This window comes from Neltuma alba, unplaced genomic scaffold (genome assembly GCF_004799145.2).
Source record: "Neltuma alba isolate B1F8T4 unplaced genomic scaffold, ASM479914v2 tig00003945_pilon, whole genome shotgun sequence".
NCBI classification, from domain to species: Eukaryota; Viridiplantae; Streptophyta; class Magnoliopsida; order Fabales; family Fabaceae; genus Neltuma; species Neltuma alba.
This window is the reverse complement of record NW_021633489.1, coordinates 14,219-30,696: the sequence shown is the minus strand read 5'-3', so window position 1 is coordinate 30,696 and position 16,478 is coordinate 14,219. Positions and strand designations below refer to the sequence as shown.

The 16,478-nt window shown below is 35.4% G+C and overlaps 2 protein-coding genes across 3 annotated transcripts; one reads left to right on the top strand and one right to left on the bottom strand.

Moving 5' to 3' along the window:
• Window positions 1-647: 647 nt before the first annotated feature.
• Window positions 648-9,820, bottom strand: LOC114743100 (LON peptidase N-terminal domain and RING finger protein 1). 2 transcript variants are annotated; one of them, XM_028931291.1, is made up of 18 exons: window positions 9,225-9,820; window positions 7,951-8,049; window positions 6,594-6,676; window positions 6,379-6,463; window positions 6,200-6,286; window positions 5,521-5,582; window positions 5,169-5,362; window positions 5,013-5,073; window positions 4,361-4,538; window positions 3,490-3,528; window positions 3,323-3,384; window positions 3,174-3,210; window positions 2,401-2,450; window positions 2,234-2,300; window positions 1,696-1,771; window positions 1,427-1,550; window positions 1,028-1,096; window positions 648-910 (listed from the first exon to the last, which is right to left on the bottom strand). In XM_028931291.1, exons 1-17 carry the CDS (start codon window positions 9,300-9,302, stop codon window positions 1,042-1,044), a joined length of 1,437 nt encoding a protein of 478 aa, XP_028787124.1. In that variant the 5' UTR covers window positions 9,303-9,820; the 3' UTR covers window positions 648-910; window positions 1,028-1,041. The 2 variants fall into 2 exon arrangements, with proteins under 2 accessions (XP_028787124.1, XP_028787123.1); XM_028931290.1 differs by having other exon boundaries at window positions 1,471-1,550.
• Window positions 9,821-12,282: 2,462 nt separating this feature from the next.
• Window positions 12,283-16,018, top strand: LOC114743106 (uncharacterized). Its single transcript, XM_028931301.1, has 3 exons — window positions 12,283-12,989; window positions 15,449-15,569; window positions 15,681-16,018. Exons 1-2 carry the CDS (start codon window positions 12,390-12,392, stop codon window positions 15,536-15,538), a joined length of 690 nt encoding a protein of 229 aa, XP_028787134.1. The 5' UTR covers window positions 12,283-12,389; the 3' UTR covers window positions 15,539-15,569; window positions 15,681-16,018.
• The last annotated feature ends 460 nt before the right edge of the window (window positions 16,019-16,478 follow it).

Sequence of the window (16,478 nt, the reverse complement as noted above, 5' to 3'; positions counted from 1 at the left end):
CACTTCTACTAGTATATATTTGAAGAAAAAAACAGTTATCTTTGATATAAAATAATTAAAAACATATAGAGAATCAAAATTATTTGAGATAGGGAATTTTATATGATTTAAATTGAAAGCATATAATATACTTACAATGATTAAAAGAATAATAAGATTAAGCACAAAGAACGTAGGAATGTCCTGTAAGTTTTTTTTTGGCCACCATGGAGTGTCTTGTAGCAACATGCTCTTCATTATTCTCTCTAAATACATGATAAAAAAATTACTCCTCCGGTCCTAATTATAAGACCCAATTGACTTATTTGAGGAGATTAAGGAAGTAAGTTAAGTTGGTTATTTATAATAAATAAGTGTTGTCATTCCTAAAATATCCTTGCTAATTAAGTATATTGGCTAAAACTATCATTATTAGAAGGATTATCTTGGAAAAAAATACATAAATATAAGAGACAAAATGGATTGGGGTCTTATAATTAGGACCAAATAAAAAGTCAAATGGGGTCTTATAATAAGAACCGGAGGAGTACTATCGATAATCTTATCTAAATTGTTTGGCAAAAGATACACTCAAGGAGTTCATGAACTGCTAAAATCATAACCACAAGCATTTTCTTGATCAAAAGATGACTTTTATCATTCACAATGCACAATTCAAAAAATGCCTGATCACAGTACAGTAAAAACGATGGGTTTAGCTTCATGTGTTCATGTGGCAACTTACAACAAAAATGACCTCATTAATGCCATTCATGAGGCCAAAGAATATTGAATGACTTTGGAACAATATATATATATATATATATATATCTATAAAAACTGGCATTACATAATAGTGTGAGCCTGCCATTTACTGGATTCTGCACCCTTGCTCCTCAGCTCGCAGATATATCAAACCCCGCCTGATCCTCTACGAGGAAACAACCAGAAAATTATGGTTGGAGAATAACAAGCAAGGATATATCAATAATCTGGAGCTAGAGAAAAACAACCAGAAAAATGGAATAAATGAAAAAAAGGGGTATACCTCTTTGGTATCTCTCAAGCGCAGGAGATCAAGTTTTTCTGAAGGCCTCCGGTTTGATAAGGTAGCAAGCTGCAATCAAACGTACATCAGTACAGGGGTCAATGAAAAACAGAATATCAAATTATATATATGCTACCTTTTCTCCTTAATATAAGAGCTCAATAACTAATTTAAATATATTTAAAAAATTAATTAAGTTGATTATTTGTGACAAATGTGTATTGATCTTCTTAAATTATCCTCTTCATCATGTACAATGAATGATTAGAATTATTTCTTGATAAGGGCCCTCTCGCAATCAATAAGAGATATTTAAAAAAAAAAAAAAAAAGACAAAGTGAATTAAAACCTCATATTTAAGACTAAATTTAATTCTCAATTGGCTCTTATATTAAAGACAAGAGGTAGCATATATATTTTATTGCAGAGAAGGCGAAAAGCACCCAGAAACTGAAGCGCTCAGGGTCTTGTGGCGGGGGCATCATCACTTCAACATTCAACAGTCTCTCGAGTCGTCTTTGATCTGCGTGGAATTCTGTAGTTAAATACTGACGCATTCCATTGTAAGGATTAAAAAAGGAAGAGGGCAGGAGAATATTAAATATATTTTAAAATTTCAATCAACACCAAATTTAAGACATCCCTTGGGAATCACAATGCAATTTTACCTTGTCCTGCTGCTTCTTTAGCCCTTCTGATCCATGATCGAGCACTTTCTGCCGCATTATTTGTTATTTCCTGTAACTGGAAAAATAAATTTATAGAGATGAAATTTATCAGAATGAGGGATCCTCCTATACAGGTCACCATCAGACTCGAGAGAGCTTGACCATTTAGTCATAAGCATTGAAAATTTTAAGATTTTATGCAAGGTTCTGCCATCTCTTGATTCCAATACGATACATATCGGGTTCTTGCTTGTTTATATTAACTAGAGACGCTCCCTGTCCCCTCCAAGACCAAGACCGTCGAATTTGGAAATAAAGCACATATTGATGAACCAAGATAATAAGCCCAAAAAATCACATTCAAAATGCTCCCCAGTGCCCAGGTAATGTGACAGCTTTATTTACTTAAAATTACCAGCCTATCGATGAGAAGCCTATCAAAATTGAAGCTTGATATATCTTCAGAAAACAGTACAAAATTCGCCAACATTTCAGAAAGCCTAAAGAAAAATTGGAGACGAGATTCCAGTAAACTTACATCTTCTCTCTCTCTACCTTCCGATGGCATAATATCCTGAATCCATTCGACCTCTGCAACACGATACCTGAGTACAAACATTAGAAAGGCATAAAGGACACGTTCCTATAAGTCCAGAGATCAGCAGCAATATAATTTGTTAAGGACAAAAGCTAATAACAACTTACCCATCTTGATCCCATGATCGGATGATGCGAAATCTCCTACGACTTTCAATCTGCATGCAGGGGCAATTTATACTCATGTACAACTTGAATAAACATCTAAAGAGAAAGTAGAACTTAAGCGAATACAGATCAACATCAGAAGCCTCAGAAGTGTCTTTGAACTAATAACACCAAGCCAGGAGAGTGAAATAGTTAAGCGACACCACCTTGAAACTGAAGTTACTCAACTCACTATTTTTCTGATAAATTATCTTACACTTGGGCAGAAAGCCACAACATAATATTAGAACAAGCAAAATTTCAGTCATCCAGGAGTTTCTGTGAAGATTTGTCAAATATTAATATGACTGATTCTTTCTCGAAGTTGTAAAATCCCAATAGACTGATTAATGCTGTGAAACAAGAATGACGACGACGACAAACCATGTCTATAATTAATGTTATGAAACATTGTTATCTCAGGTTTACGTTGCTGCAGCATATGAGAATGTATAAATAAACACTCGGCCTGTAGTATTAAGTTTCAAAAAACTGTTGCTGAATGTGGTCACCTGTGATTAACCTCCGCCAGCTCAGCCATAACTTATCAAGCATACAAATGCTCTTAAATAGAGAATGAAATACGGCAAGAACCTCTTTCACAAAAGACTAAAGAAAAGTATCTCATTCTCAAAAGTAGAAAGCAGTATAGAAAATTTTACTTCCTTACTTCATCTCACAACATGCTATAAAGCATCATAACAAGAGAAGAGAAATCACAATTATATTTGCACCTCTATATAGAAACGTCCATCCGGAAGTGGTTCACACCTATAAAATCAAATATAAAAATCATTCATTGTAAATAAGCGGCATACATGAGTTTTGTCAGAGTTATGTATCACATGAACTTTTCTGAGGAAACAATAAACCAAGCACCTACTCAGTAATTTCCACTTCACAGGCAAACTCAGCCAGGGAATCTGCTTCAGAATCGATTATAACCTAAACGGTGAATGGACAAACCCCGCGCAGTAAACAAAGGAATTTGGTCAGTCCATTATACCTAAATAAAGAAAAATGGGCAAAAAAGGACCATTGCTGATCTACCATTCCCATCCGACGATTTCCTTCCATTATTCTTCTTACCTGTTTTAGAAAAATGCAGAACAAGTATGATGAAATCATATATAAAATCGAATTCAAAACATTTAATTATCAACACCATTTATCACCAAAAATTGGATTACTTTAAAAATCCACGATAACTGTAATTTACCAATGACCCTCTCCCAGTAGTTCTTTTGTGAAATTGTAAAGAAATTACAAACTTTTCACAGACCATATCATCCATCAATATTCCCCATGGCCAAGTAAAAGGCCTCGTCTAACTCAAAACAATTTTTTCTTTCTGCTACTATAAGCTTTCAAGTTTAGGGAATCACTACTCTATAATTACCCTAACCTGCGTAAATATGCCTAGAATTGAATGTTTAAAACAACAGCAAATGCCTAATTTATTAAGAAATGTATCTTCTGATCTGTTATTTAAATTAGAAAATCGAAGTTCAACTTTTTCTGCTATTGTAAGTTTTCAAGTCCAGTCAGTGCTCTGTATCATTATACGCTAATCAGCATTGCTAAGAAGCATGTCTAGAATTCAACAAGGTAATTAAGTTTAAAAAAACAAGAGTACATTCATAAATCATCAAGAAATATGTCTTCTGATCTGTTATTGTCGCATAAACATCAACATTCTCCTAACTGAAAATTAGCAGGACATCCTCTTGATTAAAAATAGAAAAATGAATTCTTCATTTTTCCTCCTGAATAATAATTTATGCCCCTCCCACTGCTCAAGCAGGCATCACCATAACTTCCCAAGGATATTAGTCATAGAAATATGAACCACTTATTTGACATTCAAGACATATTTAAAATTCAAATTTCCACAACAATCAACAACAATAGACTAACTCACCATCAGTCTATAACGGGGTTCAAATATATGGAGTGGAAACTTTTGGCATGGAATGACAACATCCATGACAAAGAGAGGGATCAAATCTAGGCCCAGGTTGCTCAAACTGTCATTCTCTTGCTTCCTTTCAGCATATTCCTCCGGAAAATTCTTTTGTATAATGTTTTTCAATGTCACACTGGAAAGTTCACAGCAATAATAAAAACAGGGGAAAAAGACTTAGTCCCAGACTTCTTATATCAAATCCACAAAGGGATACTCTTGTAACCCTGTTAATTTATGCTTGGCACAGCTATAGGGGTAAAAAAGACACTCAAAATTTAATGGCCTTCACCACTCACTGAAATAGGTATGTGAAAACTGCTGTGTTCTTCCGTCATTTTGAGTCTAGAGAAAACGCAACATTATTACCATGGAGAAGTTTTGCAAGCAACTTTCCAGCAAAGGAAAAAGGCCACTCAATAAAGTAATTTCTTACATATATGCTGTACAGGCCTAAAAATATGGAAGTTTGAATCATTGAATGCCTGCCCTACTTGACTACTCCCACGTTTGATGAGAAGGAAATAAAAAGACGGGAATCCAGGGCCTTTATGTGGTTTGATGAATTGGTATAAGCATTTAAAGTCACGATCTCTACTAGATGACCCACCTCACGGAACATGTTCTAGGACTAATAAACAGAACTGTCCTGCACAACGGGCACCTGTTGCCTAACAAATTAAGACAAAAGTTAACAGATTTAATATGTAGTTAATATATAATACGGGCTCCCACTTCAAACAAATCAACATCAGAAAGTACCAACCACGATCCATTGACTGAAATAGACATGACCGGCAAAAAGAATGTCCACAAGGGGTTGTAACAGGTTCATAAAGCAACTTGAGGCAAAGAGTGCAATCAAAGTCATCAGAGCGCTCTGGCTGTCCATGTTTACTCATCCTCGCCAAGCTAGCCAATGCTCTTTCCAGGTTTGAAAGAGACACCCGTAGAGAATTACTACATTACACCAGAAAAGAATCAAATGGCAGACATAGATGACACATATAGTTCAGTAGATGACTGTTGCAAAGGCTAAAGGCTCTATCTGAATCTCCATAATATTTTCAAAAGGAAAATGCAGAACAGAAATTAAAAGGATCCCAAATCTGTAGTACCTATATGGATCAACTTGAAGGCCCGAAAGAATAACATCCCGAGCCATCTCATATTTCTCCAGCTGTCAACTCAAAGCAGCACAACGTCAATGTGACATCATTGATATGGCATATATATAAAAATGACTATGGACAAAGAAGCATGGTGAAATAGTCTCTTGTGAATCACTCAGTGCTATATAAGAAACATCTTTGGTACCAACTGGCGTTACAGCAGTATTAAATTTGTCATGTACTGATCTCTGCATAATGAAACCATAGGAGATCTGCAAACAATAGTTTACCATGCAAAAAAGGGACCACATTTTTTTATTAAAAAAAAAATTTAAGAGCACCCCACAGAACCATTTTGTTTCACAGTGCCTCTCCAATAAAAGAAGCAAACAAACAATGCCTATAACATTTTCCCATTGTCAAAAACTGATTACTCTTGAATCACTATAATAGCACTTATGGACAACCCTACATTTTCAATTCATTCAAGATTCAGTAGTGCCTTTTTATACAGCTAGCTCAGCACAACTAAGAAACTATTCCATCCCAAGAAACAAATATCCTAAAATGGGAAAACAAGCAACTGCCACCTGATAGAAAGAAGCATGCATCCACATGATTGCCTCAATAAATGACAGGAATTCCCATAAACTATAACGAAGATTAACTACAAGGGAGACTTTACCAGAAAAAGAGCATTGGCCTTCAAAAGGTATGATTTTACTGAAGTACTTCGGATGTTGACAAGCTTCTCAGCATCCTTCAAACCAAGCTGAAATGGTTGCCAGCTGTTAACTTCTAAGTAAAAATCAATTTATAAACTCAAAATTTTCAGCATGATAAAGACAGTGCATCAAAGTATACTTCAGCATGTGTTGTAGGATCAAGCCCACTCAACGGACTATATTCTGAAGCTGATGGAGGTCTGTGTTTTAAAAATTGGCTAATTCTGTACAAGAGAGGAAAAATTATCATTGACATAAGATCACTGAAGCCAACAAAATTCAAGCAAAATTTTTCCACAACAAAAACAAATTTTTATTAAGTATTTAAAAGCCACAAGGTTATTTATGCTTAACCTGATATAAGCCGCACTTCGGTTATTGAGTATGACTGGATCACCAGTCCTGATGCTATTTGCTCTAGAGTAAAAGTTGATCGCCTGAACGGATAGTCTCAGAGGTCAGCACCGGAACGACATTTTACAAAGCATTATAAATATTTTAATTGATAATGAATCACTTTCAATATCATATGTTATCCTCTTTAAAACACATGAGAAATGCATTCTTTCCTCGCAATGTTACAACTAAAACTTCTTCAGAAAGAAGACCACATGTCGTAGGTAACAAAAGAGAAGGACCAGAGAAAAATGCCACATAACTCTAGCATAAGCATAACTTAACTAACACCACATTGAGCATCCCACACTAACCATGCAGTGAAATGCCAATCAATAATTTGTCAAGATAATGCCTTGCTTATATTTTGAAAGGCTTGTCACAAAGAATTGGCCTTTCAAAAAACAGACCAGAAAAAGATACAATGATCGAACTCTGTAAAGGTTATCAAACAAAAAAGAAAGCAATGAAGACATATTTGGAGCTGCGTAGAGATTTTCTCAAATTTTAGCTAAAGCCTAATATTAGCATGCATCCGATATATAACCACAAGAATATAATGGAATGTGTTAACAAGTGAACTACGGACAAACAGATAATGTGAATGAGGAAGGGTGGGGGAAAATGAAAAAGATTCCAATCTATGTAGTTACATGAAGAAAAATAGTGGCTAGATGGTGGAGAACAAGAACCATTCTTCTATTATTTCCCATGCAAATGAGACCTTCACAATAATGTCAAGACCACAGTCAACTGCCAATATAAATCTTTCCAAATTTCTCCACATAAAGCAACAATAATTGGATTAACAGTCTCATTCGGACAGGCTAACCCCATTACATAACTCAAGTTTAATTTTTTCATCACTGAAATTCATGATAATTTGTTTTAATTCAATTTCTGTTTCATAGGCCAATGGAGGCGCTAGTGAGAATGGTAGATCGGACAGGAGTCCTATGAAAAAGGGCAAAGGAAAACCGATGAGAACGTTCAATGAGGTCATTGAACAAGACCTCAAGATCAACAACATATCCAAAAACTTAGTTGTTGATAAAGCATAATGATATCGTGCAATTCATGTAGCCTTATCCCACCATATAGCCTACCCCACCTAGTGATATAAGACTTGTTGTTGTTGCAATTTCTGTTTCAGTTTCCCTTACAGGTGACACATATATATCTATTTCAACTTCAACACAAAGTTAAGAAATACAAAAGACAAGTGATTAATATATATCGAGACACTATATTTGAATGAATAGTCAAAGAAATAAGTGAAGTTGTCCAAACATCAAAGATTAAGTACAAGCATCACCTCTTCCATACGGTCATCCCGAAATGCCACATTGCCATTCTGCATAAGCTCATATAAATGATGGTATGTTTCCCTTGCCAAACCCTCCGGTTCAGATGCCTGAAATCTGACTTAAGCTCAGTCTTTTGGTGCATTTGATTTGTCAGTATGAAATTAATAAAAATCACGAATTATTGATATGCAGGGGGGCAAATGATTAGATTCTGTTTTCTGAATACCTGTATTAACTTGGGATTGACAGTAAGAAGAAAAATAAAACACTTAAGTCCCCACTTTTCAATACATGAACAGATGAATACTATACTGCGCCTATGCCAAATAGAGAAGAATCTTGCCAATGCCAAGTGCACAGGCCAACAGATATATTTCCAGCTTCTCCGTTTCTTATGGAAGTTTGAAAACAGCTGACACTAAGCAGTCAGTATTATTCAATCAGCAAAACGAAGCATTTACTAAAAACCATAACGTATATTAATCCTGGAGCAGCGCACATGAAACCTTAATTATGATTCCTTTAATAGAAAAATGGCGCAAAAAAGGCCCTCATTTTCAATTGTTTTTTTCTTGTCCTCGGATTTCTCAACGCCTAATAAATAGTAACTGCTAACAGGAAAGGGAAAGAACGGTAACAAGAGAACTTGTCTTTTTAGCACATTCTTCTCAGTAAACTGACCAAAATAAAGGAAGCTATTAAAAGGCATTGACTTGAAGGAAAAATCCGCGCAAAGATGTTGGGTAAGAACAAATATTATGCGCGATCTTTGGATACTGGAAAGTGGAAGCCTTTCAATTGTTCATTTTTATATCTCAATTCCAACAACCAGAAAAACCATCTACGCGAAGCAGAACCCCTATAATACAATTACAATATTTGGTCAGTGGACTTGAAAGATTTCAGAGGTTCAAAAAGGGGAAAATGGTTCGGTCAAAAAAAAAAAAGGAAAAGAAAGGAAAAACGGAACCTAAACTTTCAAAACCCGATAATTCTAATCACATTTTTTGGGCCATGAACTGTAATCACATGTTTAGAGAAAAACAAGAACCCCCACTTTTTCTTTTCTTTCTTTCTTTCTTTTCTGTGATTGAAACCTCCACTTCTTTAGTTTCAATCTATCATATGCCGAACAACGTCTCAAAAGAGCATTCAAATAATGCACATACAAAATCAATTACAGTCCATGAAATTTCTCTCCATTTTTTTTTTAATGATTGAAATATTCCCTGCAACATTTCATCAGCGCATAAAAAACCTCTCAAAAGGGAGAAGAACTGACCGAAACGTAGTCTTCCACATCGTCAAGACCCTCCATGCTCAATACAGTAGGAGACGAAGGCGATTCCTCCTCCGCCATTCAAGGAAGATCAAAGGGCGCACAGGCGCGCCCGCACTTAGTAGCTCTGCAGTAGATGAAGATTCCTGACTAGCGAAGACAGCTGAAAGAATGAAACTTTGAAGGTCTCGGCAAGAGGGTAAGGATGAAAAGAAAAAGCATCGGTGTTCAGCCCTGTGTCCTTCGTTTCATACACGGACCAAATTCCACCAAGTCTTCCCACTCTCTCTCTCCCTGTCTATCGGTCGTTCTATCTATCGCTATAACTCCACGTCTCAATCTTCTACGTCCAAAAGTAGGTTCAATTAATGCATCAGATAGAAATGATACTAGAGAAAGGGAGCAAAAATGCAAAATTAATCACACTGGCATTTTGTGAACGAGCTTTTCGCTCCCTTGAGCGATGCGAATTACGGACTCGACGAGTCGACCATGGGGGACAAGGCAACGGTTGACTGTTAATAGCTCCATGGTTAGATGGTGTGCCCGGACACTCAAGCCACTAGAATTGCTTATTTTCAGTCAAGTGGTACGCGTGTAAGGTCTTCATTTGATAGAAATCTGGAGTACGTCTTCTCACTTTTCAGAGTCATGCTCATTTCACCCTTTGCGAGGTCTTGCCGCGAAGCGTTTTTTTTTTGGCCAGACTCGAAGCGTTTATAATTTACGCAATTTTTTTCAGAGAACAATGAGACGCCAAAGTGTCAAAATGGCAAAATCGTTTCAAAACTCTTGGTATCTTCAGGATACTTTTTGGGTCATTTTCAAGTTTATTTTCATGTAGATTTTGAGATTTTATTGAATGATTGTTTAAAGAAGGAATTCAGAAAATTAAAAAAATTAATTAAAAAATTTGCTACGTTTGATTGTTGAATTCTTGAATTTCCAGACATCTTATGACAATCATCAATCATGGTAAAACAACTACTAATTGAAAACCTTGTACTCCTCCGGTCTTTAATATAGGACCCAATTATTGAGTTGGTTTTAGTTCTAAATATAAGACCCATTTCTCATATTTATCAATTTTCTATAAATTACCCCTATGGATACTCCATCAACCATAATCAAGTAGAAGATAGAGAGGGGTATTAAGAAAGATGATTATGGTATTTTAGAAAAAACATGTCACAATTTTTGTAATTAACTAACTTACCTAACTTTTTTAATCTAATCAAATTAGTTAAATAGGTCCTATTAAGGACCGGAGGAGTAATATATTATCTATCATGCATAAAACTTCAATAAATCATTCACAACATAAGACCTGTTTAGGATAGCATTTATATAAGTCGAGACAAAACTCTACTCATTTACTTATTTCGTAATCTATAAATCACGATTGAAAAGTTACTTATAAATTATTTTCAGAATTTATTTTTCATATTTTAAGCAATCGACTCTTTTTTTTTTTTTTTGGTAAGAGTTTGGGTGTACTAGTGATAGTTAGATTATGGGTTATCTTTCTCCGAAATTTTATTTGGGTTTCTATCTAATAAGTAATAAGTAAGATAAGATTATAATACTACATCCGATTCTTAATATAAGAGCTAGTTAATTAATTTAAGTAAATTAAAAAGATTAGCTGAGTTAATTATCTGTAATAAATATATGATTTTTTTAAAAATATTTTTGTTAATCGTGTGTATTAGCTAAAACTACCATGTAATAAAACATTTCACATGTACAACTACTACAAATATTATCTTTAAAAAATGAAAATATATGAGAGATAAAGTATATTAGAATCTTATATTTAGAATTAAATTGAAAGTCAAACTAATTTTTATTTTAAAAAATAGAGGTAGTATGAGTTATTCTCATAAACTAGGACATTTATAAGCTGACTTGATAGAGTTGCTGGGGCGAATGTAATTCACATGGCACCTCGACCTCTAGCCCCCTTAAAAAGATCAAAATGATAATATATTAAAAATGAAAGAGTACAAAGTAAACTTAATAAGACAACACTTAGAGAATTCAAACATGCAAGTGGAAAAACTCTTACTAAAACCTGTTCTAAAAAACAAAAGAATTAACGAAGTGAGGTTATTTGATTCATCCGATGTTCGCCAATGGAGATTGATCCTCTGTTGCAGTAACCAAAAGGTGGAGTGAGGGTGATGTATGTGAGAGTAAGAATGAATGAATAATCCAATACAGACTAGCTCTCAGAGAATCTTCTTGGCGTCATTTATTCCATATAAAGTGCTGAATGGCTTGACCTGGAAAGCATATTCAAACATGGTAAAAAGGAGTCTCCCTATCTTCAACTCATGACTATGAAGGATAACACTCCAACCAGTCTAATATTTTTATTTTTGGATGATGAATATGATGACTGAGACCTGAATTTATGCTATCCAATTTTGACTTTGAGACTCACCTTATACTATCTCCGATTTTTCAATATAATAACTAATAACTAGTTTAATATTTAATTTTGGTCATAAATATAAGATCTTTATGTATTTTGTCTCTTCTATTTATTCACCTTTTCCCAATATAGTTATTGTAATAGTTATACATGTTAAAAATTTTATCAAATAGTAGTTCTAACTATTACATATGATTAGTAACGGTATTTTAGGAAATACATCTATTTATTATAAAAAACTAACTTAATTAATTTTCTTAATCTACTCAAATTAGTCAACTAACTCTTATATTAAGTATTTTTCACAACAAGAATTTTTTTTAAATAAAATTTCCAAAAATACCTGGATTTGTATCATCTAATTCAAACTTTAAAATACTTTAATTGATTACTGAGACCTTTTTTGTTGAGAGTCTGGATGTGTGTTGCAGTAACAACTGGAATTTTTAATCTCATCCTAAAATATTCGGACTTTGGGCCTGACTATGGGCCCAACCATGACTGACAGTTTAAGACTAATTTCCCATTTCCCCCTATTTTCCACGCATACCATTTTGTCCTTGATATAAAAATAAAATTACAGTTTTGTCCCATTTGACCCAGAACAGGGAATGAGAACTCGGAGAAGGGTCAAGATGGTATCAACATTTTCATGGAAAAGGGAAAGCCATAGCCCATAGGTGCGAAGCTCAAAAGCTCCCAAATTGAGTGGTTGTGCTGGTGGTGTAGTAATGGAGGATGACCGTCAATGGGATGGTTCAGAGAAGTCGGAGCAAGCCTTAACCTCAAATCTCCATTACCTCCACTCATCAAAACTCCAACAAACCCAGTTGCGAGATTGTTCAATGGTGGTTATCAGAGACATCCGGCAACACAATGACTGCTCCGTCTTCCCGCCAGTTAACCATGAAAACCTGCACATTTCTTCATTGTCACACCAGTGTGACGACATTTCGATATCACCTTCGCCGTCCTCCATTTCTTCCTCTTCCTTTTCTCGTTCGGAATCTTCGTTTTCACCCTCCGATACTGATGCTTGTGGCATATCATCATCATTACCGTCTGATTCACCGGTAGAGAAAATTGATGGGTTTAATGGGTGGATGAGAATTGGCCTGAAGACCTTACGCGGGAAGCTTTTCGCGATGATTAATTCGTATCGAAATTTTGCTTCCAACAGAAGTGTCATCTTGTCAATTGGGCCGGCGGTTTCTACGGTAATATTGGCGTGGTGGATATGCATACGGCTTTGGTGTTGGCTGAAGGAGAGGAGGAGGAGGCGCAAGCAGCGTGAAAATCACCTGATGACCATCATTAAAGAGAAAGACGAGGTTTGTTAAGTTTTGATATATTTTTACTTGTATTTCAACAGTTGTAATGGTCAAGTTGCATTTATTTGATTGAGTTTGGCTGTTTGTGGAAATTCTAACTGCAGACCATTATGTGTGATCGACCCCCTAATTCTGCTCAAAATGTTGGATTTCTGTTGTTGTAGTAGTATTAATGGCGGAATTTGCATGTGAAAAACTTATTTTCCCCTGATGTGATCCTAAATATCCATTAGTTAGCACATGATTTTGAATATTTGCGGCTAAGTTTTGGTGCATGCTCTCTCCATCCTCTCACAAACAATACTTTATAATAATCGGGAAAAAAAAAGGGTTAAAGAGCGTGCAGAGAGGATGCACTAAAAGTTACAGTAATTGGAAAAACAAAAGTTAAAGAGGGCGTAGAGAGGATGCACTGAAAGTAAAGATTCAAAATCCGCTAGCAGAAATGAATCGAGCAGGAAAAAGGCTACAAATGGTGGTTATCCATCATGTACCTCGTTTTGGGTTTTAATGGATTCTGTCTAAAAATTTTCCCCTTCTTCTAGTTCTTATTAGTGGTATTAGAACTGGCCTTCCTTGGCCATGTCAGAGGCCACTCAATTGCAATCAACTGATGGATGACTAGTTGTCTGTATTATTGTCTACAAATGAACAAGTTGCTGGCTTAGAAAACTAATTCTATGGGGTTTTCCTTCAGCAAACTGAACCCTCAAGGCAATTCAAATCCAAGGATATGTGACAAGAAACAGTATAACTTCACCAAATAATGAGAATCATCAAATATCACGAGGTGGAATGAGTTGACGCAATTGAAGCAGAAGAGAAGTGCGATGGAATATCAAAATGTGTTTGAAAGTTTGACTGTAAATAAATTTGGCTATTACTCGGCTGGACTGAAGGAAGAGATTGCCTTTAGGGAACATTTTTTGAACCTTCTACCTTGCTCCGTGCCTTGCAACTGGCCAAATTACTATTCCTCTAGTCTTTAATGTAAAACTTGATTAACTAATTTGAGTAGATTAAGGAAGTTAATTAAATTAGTTAATATGATATGTTTTTTCTAACACATTCTAAGCATCTTTTTCAATTCTTTCTCTCTCTGTTCTACTTGATCATTATTGAGGAAATATCAATAGGGTTAATTTGGGAAAAAAATTAATAAACATGCGAAATAGGTCTTATATATATGACCAACATTAAATCCCCAATTAGTTTCTATATTGAGGACAGAGGAGTACTATAAATATTTGGAGTTTCTCAATATAAGAGTGAACAATGGAGGGGGTTTTGGAAATCCTAAGACAAGTGGAACGTTGGATTCAAAAGTTCGTCCCCATATTTGCAGCTTTATATGTTAAGGGAGATGATGATACAGTGGGCAATAGCATAAGAGAGATTCAACCTGCTGCTCCTTCAGAAATGTATAGTGTTTTGTATAAAAATTCTCAAAAACGGGGATCCAATTCTCTCAGGCATTAATTGTATGGATTAGGTGAAGTGTTTCATTCTTTTCAACTGTATGCTGACCAATTTGGATGACGTGCCTGTTTTCTTTTCCTTGTGAATTCTCGGTCCTAGCTTTGAAAGATTGGTAGGATTGACAGAGAACCTTTTGGTGTTTGTCCACTAATGAAATTGGGAAGAATTTAACACCAAAGTAATTGGGAAGAATTTAAGACTAAAGTAATTGGGAAGAATGACTTTAGGAGCGGATTGGATTATATAGACTTGTTGATTTGAAGTTGGATTTCCAAAAACCAGTGGCAATGATGAACGAGGTTGTGCCTTGGTTGCAGAAAATCGATTCCATCTAGTGCTAGATGCTGGGTAATTCAGATCAAATCAGAATTTTGTTCTCACTTTGACCCTTGGGTTCAAGATTCTCTTTTGAGAGTAGTTCTGATGCTATCCTGAATATGCATTAGCTAGTTAATGAGGTGGTTAAGCAGTCAGTGGGCTGGCATAATTGGATCGGTTGGGAAGAAGGTTATACAGTGTTGATATGCTGAATACCTTTTCTTGTTGAATCGTAATGGAATTTGTCTATAAACCTTCTTTTACTTCTCTGTTTTCTTTGTATTTCATTTCCAGCTCTTATCATATGCTTGTGTCAGTGTGGCGTATGGATTGAATGGTAATGAGCCTTTTGCTTGCTGGCTTAACTAAACCCCATTGCTGGCATATGTTTGACTAATGGATGCATGTTGATTTGCGTCATTTGTGAGGAACTCGACTATTAACTGAGGGTGAACTTTTTTTAACTATTAAAAACTTTTATGAGATTCTTGATCTAAATTTTTTGAAATTGGAGAGTAAAAATCTTGAAGCAGTTCTAATGGTGAGAAAGCTCAACCTCTTGAGATGTACAGAGAACTTAATGGAAGTACCGTTTGTTTTATTGCCAATTCAGTGGTTTGCTTCTTTGCTATCCTCTTAACTTCAAATTCTGATATTTCCAGAGAATCGCTCAACTCTTGGAGCGAATTATGCAAATGAATGAAATACTTATAGATCGTCACAAAGCTTTGGCAGCCAAATTGGCAGAATGATTTGCTCATGGTGCGGAATATGGTAGCTATGGTAAGTCACAAACTCATACAACAGGACTTCGATGTAGACTGACGGCTATACTTGATCGTTATTAATTTTAAATCCCATGACTGATACACAGTTTTCGTGTGTCTTTGACAGGTTTTAATGTAAAAACAATCTCATGGTGATCATTCGCACTGCTATCGCAGAGTGTCTGAACAGGTACTAGAGTGCAGCATCTCGACCGTAATGTAAGAAAACAAAAAACGCCTGACGAAGGAACCGTCATCTCCTGTTGTACTATTAATCCGGTCAAAATAGGAAGAAGTTATTCAACTCCTCCAGAATGATTGGTTCAGCAAGGAACCACCAAATTTTTGTAGGAAAGCCAGCAGAGCTCTCTCATATTGTACCTGCTGTTATTTTACAATACTAGATGTAGGTTTTGTGTGCACATGGAATTTGATGTAAGCTGCATTTTATATATATTTATATATATATATTTTATTGCCTTTGTTCAAGCTTTTTTTTTTTTGGCTAAAGCATAGATATCTTCAATAGAAGGTAATCATATTCAAGGCACTATCGGGCATTAAACGTAGACATCTTTCTCAGCAGGGATTTAAATTTTGGTTCGTCTTGTTGTAAGAGACTAACTCTTTCTACTAGACTCTATTCTTGTTAATCTTTTGTTCAAGCCTTTTATATCTACTATGAGTGACTTCAATTTCCTATTTCTCATAAACATACATGATTTGATGATTCTATCCCAACTCATAGTGGCATGTCACTCAGACCAAATTTTGCTTACATGAAGGTGAAAGGGATGTCATATGCGATGAGATAACATTTCTTTATAAGAGGCGTGTCCAATATAGACCGATCTCAAGGAACCTTTTGAACACCCTCCGGCCTCCGGCTCCATGCAAAAGTCACTAGTTTGGAGTTAATCAAGTG

Excerpts from the sequence above, each read along its gene's own strand:
- LOC114743106 (XM_028931301.1), top strand. The coding sequence starts at position 12,390 with ATGGAGGATGACCGTCAATGGGATGGTTCAGAGAAGTCGGAGCAAGCC. Across the intron at positions 12,990-15,448 it reads TCATTAAAGAGAAAGACGAG|AGAATCGCTCAACTCTTGGA; the intron begins GTTTGTTAAGTT and ends TGATATTTCCAG.
- LOC114743100 (XM_028931290.1), bottom strand. The coding sequence starts at position 9,302 with ATGGCGGAGGAGGAATCGCCTTCGTCTCCTACTGTATTGAGCATGGAG. Across the intron at positions 6,287-6,378 it reads ATCCTACAACACATGCTGAA|CTTGGTTTGAAGGATGCTGA; the intron begins GTATACTTTGAT and ends CAACCATTTCAG. Across the intron at positions 5,363-5,520 it reads CTTCAAGTTGATCCATATAG|TAATTCTCTACGGGTGTCTC; the intron begins GTACTACAGATT and ends GGTGTAATGTAG.